At 49.3% G+C, this 8619-nt stretch overlaps 1 protein-coding gene across 1 annotated transcript; it reads left to right on the top strand.

Moving 5' to 3' along the window:
- The first annotated feature begins 1200 nt into the window (after positions 1 to 1200).
- Positions 1201 to 2300, top strand: LOC135982802 (olfactory receptor-like protein COR4). Its single transcript, XM_065590997.1, has one exon. The coding sequence runs from the start codon at positions 1302 to 1304 to the stop codon at positions 2298 to 2300; it is 999 nt and encodes a 332-aa protein (XP_065447069.1). The 5' UTR covers positions 1201 to 1301.
- The last annotated feature ends 6319 nt before the right edge of the window (positions 2301 to 8619 follow it).

Below are 8619 nucleotides of genomic sequence, written 5' to 3'. Positions count from 1 at the left end.
TATCCGCAAAAAGAACAGGAGTACTTGTGGCACCTTAGAGATTAACAAATTTATTTGAGCATAAGCTTTCGTGGGCTAAAACCCACTTATTTGTAATATTTGTCTGAATGCCGACTGACTGACATGCTATTTGGCCAAAACCAAAGAGTGTGTAAAGAAATAAATGACATGTGTGTGTATGTACGGCATGTGCATGAATATGTACACACACACACACACACACACACACACACACACACACACTTTTTCTTGATCTTTGGCCACAAAAAACATACCTGATGATCACACTAGACGTTCACTACCTTTTACATTGCCAGGGTGTTATGAATGAGAACCAAGCCATCCCCATAATTTCACAAACTGGAATGTGCGACATGAGCTAAGTACAATTAACAATTATATGATTTGGCAATCACTATTGTGACATGGGGTGAGGAAAAAGGTGCATTGAGGATATTGATTATATGATTAAATAGGTTTACAGGCAGTTTCTTATCTCTATAAAGACAGGTTAAAAGATAAATCTATACATAGAATATTTTTTCTTATCATTATAAATATATGTTTCTAAAAATATATTCACTGTTGTTAATTTTCTCAGAAATATTCACCCCTGGCTACACACTTTTTCTCTGATCATTAGAAGTGTACGTAAGGTAATTTTTCAGCAGCCAAAGAACAAGAAGCTACAGGATTTAGTCAGCATGGCTGTAGTGTCCAGAAGGGATACATTTAGAAGCTCCATTTTTGAAATATTTTCTCAATGAAAGTATGTGCATAATGTGTTCTAGTTGGTAGCCGATGATTTAAAAACATGGAGGCATATTTCGGTGGGGGAAACTGTCAACCAATAACCAGAGTGCGATGTAAACTATGCGTTCCTCCTAACCATGTTATTGTTCCCAGGTATAATGGAGATCCACAGATTCTACTACTGTCTAAGGTACCAGTCCCACAAAATTGAACATATTCCTTAATTTTATTTATGTGAGGCATTCCACTGAGTCTGGGAGGCTACACTAATAAGTGAAATTAAAATATCAACAGAATACAGGTCAAAATGTGTAAATCAGACTGAATGGCAGGGTAATGCACTTTCCTAGAGATAAAGGATTTTTTTCTCCCTTAGAAGAAGTGAAGGAGTGATGGGTTTTCCCATCAGTTGTTCCAGGTTCCATTCCATGACTCAAAGGGTCTTTACGCATATGACCACAGTTCTTTATATTAGCATACACCATTTGCACAAGAACGAATGCCTTCCTTTATGGTTGATCCCGCAGCTAGCGCCCAAGGCTGAATGAATGGCTGGAGGAAATTGTACGGCAGTGACCGAGTTCATTCTCACAGGAGTGACAGATCGTCTGGAGCTGCAGGTCCCCCTCTTTGTGCTGTTCCTAGTGATCTATGTTATCACCCTGGTGTGGAATCTGGGGATGATGGTTTTAATCAGGATCGACCCCCAACTCCACACCCCCATGTACTTCTTTCTCAAGAATTTATCGCTCGTGGATGCCTGTTACTCCACAGTCATCACTCCCAAGATGCTGATGAGCTTCTTAGCCGAGAGGAAAGCTATTTCCTATCCAGCTTGCATCATCCAATATTTTAGCTTCATATTGTTTGTCATCGCTGAGTGCCTTCTGCTGGCAGTAATGGCGTATGACCGTTATGTAGCCATCTGCAACCCGCTGCGGTATATGGTCATCATGTCCCCAAAGCACTGCCTACGGCTGGTGGCTGGTTCATATCTATGGGCCTTCCTGAACTCTGTGATACACACCAGCGGTTTGCTAAGATTATCCTATTGTGACTCCAATATCCTGAATCATTTTTTCTGTGATCTCAACCCACTTCTAAAGCTCTCCTCTTCCGGCACCGCCATCAATCAGCTACTCGTTTTCCTCTTTGGCAGTCTGATTGAGGTGATCAGCATTGTGACCATCTTCATCTCATACATCTTAATTATTGTGACTGTGCTGCGGATCCGCTCCACCGAGGGCAGGCGCAAAGCCTTCTACACCTGCACCTCCCACCTGACGGCCGTCTCTATGTTCCATGGGACAATTCTCTTCATGTATTTCCGACCCAGCGCCAGCTACTCGCTGGACACAGACAAAATGGCCTCTGTGTTCTACACGGTGGTGATCCCCATGCTGAACCCCCTCATCCACAGCATGAGGAACAAGGATGTGAAGGATACCCTGAGGAGAGCAATAGAGACAAAATTGAGGGCCCATCTTTCCCCAAAGGGTGCCATAATAGGACAACCCAATCCTTCAATGGCTTCTCTGCACACATAGGACTTGTCTGCACTACAGGGTGGATCGATGCTGCAGCGATAAATCCACCAGGGGACAATTTAGCAGGTCTAATGAAGACGCACTGGATCGACAGACTGTCACTCTGGCTTTGACTCCGGTACTCCACCAGAATGAGATGAGTAAGGGGAGTCTATGGGAGAGTTTCTTCTGTCGACCCAGCGCAGTGTGAATCCTGTGGTAAGTAGATCTAAGCCATGTCAACTTGAGTTACGCTACTAACGTAACTCAAATTGTGTAGCTTAGATCGACCTGTCCCCGTAGCGTAGACCTGCCCATGGGCTCTGATTCAGAAAGTCCTTAAGCACATGTTTAGGTTTGTCTCCCTTTGACTTCAGTGGGGCTTAAGCACATGTTTAAAGTTAAACAGGTATTTAGGTGCTGCTTTGAAGAGAGATGCGTTCCTGACTAGAGGCCGTATGTGCATAAAAAAGCCATGTCGGTTATTAAATGATGGTTTGCTCCCCTGTGCCTATAATAAAATACTTTGAAATTGATTTTTCAGTGTAAGATGTAAGAGGGTGATTTAAATATTGTTTAGAATTACTGCATAAAAGGGAAAAGTTCACCCTGCAACAATGGATTCATGAGCAATGACCAGGATGGGTTTTAATGTCCAAAAACGTTGACAGATATTTGTTCAATTCCATTTTGTGATTTTACTTCAATCAGATCCACAGCCCAACTCCTCTGTTTTTTGGGAGACATTTGTGTGCGTGAAATGATATTCAAACCTGTGTTTGTTGGAAGGGAGAATGTTGTGAATGCTCAGTGGGGTCTGATAGTTCTGGTGAGGACTCACACCAACTCTTTATGAGTTTAGGAGTCACACAATTAAAGACCAGGTAGTTTAGGTGACCAAACATATACAGACACATTTTCAAGGATCGTCGTTGATTGTGAATGCCACGGTTATTGGGATCTCAACGTAAAAGATCTTGGACCTTATTTTCCTAAGTGTTGAGTACTTACAGCTCCCGTTCACTTCAGCTGGAGTGGTGGAGTTTCTGGAAATCAGGACCGAGGGGACTGAAGTTGGGCACCCATAAACAGAGGCTACCAAAATCATTGGCCATTGCTGAATCTTTAGGGCACGGCGAATTGCCGAAGCACCAGTCACCTCACAGTCCATCTACACTGAAATGTAAGCCCAGGGTAAGCCCACGGTTCGAACTCATGCTCAGGTTAAACCCCCTTCCATCTACACACAAATTGCACTAACCCTTTACTGGTTTGTAGTGTAGACGCAGGCCCACTGGACTCCTCTTTGGGAGTCAGCCAAAAGTATCCGAAAGGCTGAGTTTCTTTGTCCTCTGGACGGTCAAGTGTTCCCACACTGCACCGTGAACAAACAGCTAAAGTGGTCACATTTTGGGAGCCTGCTAGGAACTCTGGGATATGAGTGGTTGAAATGGGGCCCACATAATGCCATGTAAATGCTGGAGCCCCAGTTCGGGACCCAGGGTGCAACAATCCCTAACCTGGGTTTACAAATGAGTGTAGTTTCTCAAACCCTGAGTTAACAAACCTGGGTCTGCTAACGTGAGTTCTACTAGCCCAGGGATTACACTGCAGTGTAGACGTGTCCTCAGAGAGTTAGTGAATCACTGTGATGTGTGTGTGTGTGTGTGTGTGTGTGTGTGTGTGTGTGTGTTTGCATTGTTCAGCACAATGGGGCTCTGGTCTCAATTTGCACTTCCAGTCGCTACTGTAAAAGTAATAATAGTGAACTAGGGGCAAGTTTCAACCACATGCCAGGCTCCTGCTAGGATCCTTTTATTCTATAGATATGACCCAGCAGAGCTCCCTCAGGAATGGCGAGATTGAAAAGATCTGAGGAATCACAGCCTAACCCCTAGGCCCACTGCCTTTCAGACTCACGATGCCCAGTCAAACCTTTCCCCTCTTTTCATGCAATTTACTTAGGGTTACCATACGTCCGGATTTTCCCGGACATGTCCGGCTTTTGGGGGCTCAAATCCCCGTCCGGGGGGAAATCCCCAAAAGCCGGGCATGTCCGGGAAAATCGGGAGGTCAGCCGGGCCGGCGGGGAGCCGGGTCAGCCGGGCCAGCGGGGAGCCGGGCCGGCGGGGAGCCGGGTCAGCCGGGCCCGCGGGGAGCCGGGCCGGCGGGGAGCCGGGTCAGCCGGGCCCGCGGGGAGCCGGGCCGGCGGGGAGCCGGGTCAGCCGGGCCCGCGGGGAGCCGGGTCAGCCGGGCCCGCGGGGAGCCGGGCCCGCGGGGCCGGGATCCGAGGGGTGCGCCGGGCCGGCGGGGAGCCGGGTCGGCGGGGAGCCGGGTCAGCCGGGCCCGCGGGGAGCCGGGCCGGCGGGGAGCCGGGTCAGCCGGGCCCGCGGGGAGCCGGGCCGGCGGGGAGCCGGTCAGCTGGGCCGGCGGGGAGCCGGGCCCGCGGGGCCGGGAGCCGAGGGGTGCGCCGGGCCGCCGGGGGCCGGCAGTGCTGGGCGGGCCGGGGGTGGTCGGCCGGGGCCGGCACCCCAGGGCCCGAGCTGACCCAGGCTGGAAACGCTGGGGGGCCAGCCTGGGCCGCGCCTCCTCCCCCCACACCCCCCTTACCTGCTTCAGGCTTCCCGCGAATCAAATATTCGCGGGAAGCAGGGGAGGGGGCGGAGACTTTGGGGAGGGGGCGGGGTTGGGCGGGGGGTGTGGGCGGGGCTGGGGGCGGGGCCGTGGGCCGTGGAGTGTCCTCCATGTGGAGGCACAAAATATGGTAACCCTAAATTTACTCCCTTTTGCCTGCAGCTGCTGCCACCCCCTTTCTGCCCTCACCCAACCACAGCGGAGTTTTTATCTCGCTCCCCTGCCCCCAACACAGCTCAGACCCGGGGCAGGGGGAAAAGCAATTCTAAAGGCTGGGGGGCCTGCGGCGTGGCCTACAGAAGCAGTGGCGTCCTAGAGCTGAGAACTGTGTAGGCAGAGGAAGGGAGCAAAAAATAGAACCACACCCAGCTACCAGCATCAGCCGTCTTAACAGAAACCATCACCCAGCCCATCACCTAAGAACATAAGACTGGTCATACCGGGTCAGACCAATGGTCCATCTAGCCCAGTGTCCTGTCTTCCACAATGGCCAGGTGCCTCAGAGAGAATGAACAGAACAGGACAATTATCAAGTGTTCCACCCCCTGTCATCCACTCCCAGCTCCTGGCAGTCAGAAATTTTGGGACATTCATAACATGGGGTTGCGTCCCTGACCATCTTGGCTAATAGCCATTGAGGGACCGATCATCCAGGAACTTACGTCATTATTTTTTGAACCCAGTTATACTTTTGGCCTTCACAACGTCCCCCTGGCAACCCCTGTCCTCTGCACAGCTCTACTGCTGACAGTTGAAATTCTTCTTTAGCACAGCAAGTATTGGCTTGTGGTTTAGGAACTGAGTTCCAGACCCGAGGTTGTTGTATAGTTTTGTTGAAGTCACTTGAAGTCAATGGAGCTACGCAAAGGACAGCAAATGGGGATCTGGCCCTGAAAATGAGTTCTACTGATACATCTTATTTTTATTAGTTGGTTTATCCAAGGGAAGGTCAAGAAGTGACTTCAACATGCTGTATATGCGCCTGTGTGGGACAAAGATTTCCAATAGGGTAAAGATATTTAATTCTGTAGACAGAGGCATAAGATTCAGAGGCTGGAAGCTAAATAAACTCAGTCAAGATGAGGTGCACCTTTTTCTTAGTGAGGGTAATTAATTATTGGAACAAATTACCTATTACTGTGGCAGATGTTTCATCACGTAATGTCTTAAAATCAAGGCAATATATTTTTCTAAATCATATGCTATCACTTGAGCAGAATTCATGAACTCAATGGACAAATTACTGGGTGAGGGTCTTGTGCCTGTGTTATGAAGGAAGTTCAAATAGTGTGACAGTTCCTCCTCTATCATGGTGGGTCCTGCGCTTATTGGCAGATTTACTTGCCTCAGAGATTCACCATGTGGGTTGGGGAACAGCCCAGAGACCTTCCCCTCTGGAAGAACCCACAGTCCAGGTCAATTGGGAGGTTTGGGGGGGAACCCGGGCCCGCCCTCTACTCTGGGTTCCAGCCCAGGGCCCTGTGGACTGCAGCTGTCTATAGTGCCTCCTGTAACAGCTGCATGACAGCTACAACTCCCTGGGCTACTTCCCCATGGCCTCCTCCAAACATCTTCCTTAGTCTCACCACAGGACCTTCCTCCTGGTGTCTGATAACACTTGTGCTCCTCAGTCCTCCAGCAGCACACCCTCTCACTCTCAGCTGTGCTGAACTCAATGACACCTTTTCCATTGACTTCAGATCAAGGCACAGAATTTGATGCACTACTTAACACTTGTAGTTTATTAAACTGCTCCCTGTAGGAATGTGATACTAGTAGCAGTTACTGATACATAATAGATTGTAAGAAACTGCTATTATATGAAACTGCTACCTGATGTAGGAAATGCTTACAGGTACTGTAGCAGTTTCTTGCACTGTAGTATGTGTGAAACTGCTTTTTGTGTAGAACTGTGGTCTATGTAACAGTTATTGAGATGTATAGATTGTAAAAAACGGCTACTTGATGTAGCAACCTAACCCTCCCTTGCTGCAATTTAAGCCCATTGCTTCTTGTCCTATACCGGCAAACCTCCCCTCCTCCCAAGCCAGGAGCAGCGGGAGGCTAAAGCCAGGAGCCCCAACCAGGGCCGGCTCCAGTTTTTTTGCCGCCCCAAGAGGCGGAAAAAAAAAAAAAGATAAAGCTGCGATCGGCGGCACTTCGGCGGCAGCTCTACCGCACCGCTTCATTCTTCGGCGGTCGGTCCTTCCCTCTGAGAGGGACTGAAGACCCGGATGTGCCGCCCCTTTCCATTGGCCACCCCAAGCACCTGCTTCCTGAGCTGGTGCCTGGAGCCGGGCCTGTCCCCAACGCCTCGCCCCCTGAAGCTGGGAGTTGCATTGGGAGCCCCCCCTGCCACTATACAGTCCCTAGCTACCCCCTCCCTGTGCCCTGAGCTACCCCCTGCCTGCACACAGCCCCTAGCTACCCCCCTGCCCGCACCCTGAGCCGTTTTCAAAGTTTTTGAACTGAGTCCTCCCTTTGAGTTATATGTTTTGGTTGCATCCCTCCAGAGCCCCGACAGGCTGGGTGCCCTCCTGAGTGAGTCAGGGGGTGGAGGTAGCGCACCCTTCCTTGACTGTGCTGTGTGGAGCTGGGTTGAGCCCTGCCAGGCCTTGCCCCTTCCCCCTCCAAAAAATAGAAGTAAAACTATGCCCATGCCCAAGTGTGTCTCCCCGGCCTGGAACCCCGCGCTCCCCCACCCGCCCCAGGCCCTGTTGTTTTTATAGGATGTTGAACGGGGCCTCAGCAAGAAAAAGGTTGAGAATTCCTGGATTAGATGATCTCTCAAGGTCTCTTCCAGTCCTATGGGTCTATGTGGAAAGAAACAATTGAAAATGGGTGACATGGACATGGGCAAATCCACTAAGCAGCTTTGCTGGCAGATAGAGTATGGCAACTGTGTGGCATGTGGCAATGAAGAGAAGAGATACCCCCATGGGACAGTAGAAGGAGCCAATGCCCAATCCAGCCACACTCACAGCCCTACGGTCGAGAAGAGACACAGAGAGGGAGTGTCATGGGTTGGCGTTGCTGCAAAGAGTTTGGGCCATAAATGTCATTATTGGGGATTTCCAACCCTACATATTTCAATCTAATTTCCCCTGTAACTGGGGAAAATCCATTCTTTGGGTTGGGGTTTAGCTGCTTCACCTGGGGGTTGCTCCAGTGACTGTAGTGCTGGCCCTGCCTCTCCCACCACAGCAGTTACTAACTTGTGCCCCATTGGGTCTCCACCCCCCAGTGACAGCTCAGGGCTCCATGGAATTTTCTCTCTGTTTAAAATGTGAATATATGCAACACACAGACTAGTACATACAAAATGAGCATGGTTAATAAATGGATTGGTTTAGCTGATTGGATATGTTACATGCTGGATAAAAGAAAGCCAGAGAGTCAAATATTGGTTGTTGTTTCTTTGCTTCATCTCAGTGAGGTCTTTGTGGTACGAGGATATCCCACAACTCACTAAAACAGCTGTCCAGGCGATACTGGGGTTTCAAAAGCACATTTTCTTTGTTCTTTCATATTTTTGTTCCATTTTCTTTCATGTTCATCTTGGAGCTTTTCTGCTTCACTTGAATGGAGACAGAAGCTGAGACGGCATCCGCAGTACTGTCAAATAGCTTGAAAATTCCCAGTGCAGGAGCCAGTCAGAGGACAGAGGTTGTAGCAGCTATTCAGAATAAAGAGATTTTGCATATTC

The sequence above is a fragment of the Chrysemys picta genome, chromosome 4 (genome assembly GCF_011386835.1).
Source record: "Chrysemys picta bellii isolate R12L10 chromosome 4, ASM1138683v2, whole genome shotgun sequence".
Lineage (NCBI taxonomy): Eukaryota > Metazoa > Chordata > Testudines > Emydidae > Chrysemys > Chrysemys picta.
Note: the sequence above shows the minus strand (reverse complement) of the source record. Positions and strands in the feature narration are given on the sequence as shown.

What these genes read in the sequence shown, in the direction of transcription:
- LOC135982802 (XM_065590997.1), top strand. Translation starts at nt 1,302, where the DNA reads ATGGCTGGAGGAAATTGTACGGCAGTGACCGAGTTCATTCTCACAGGA.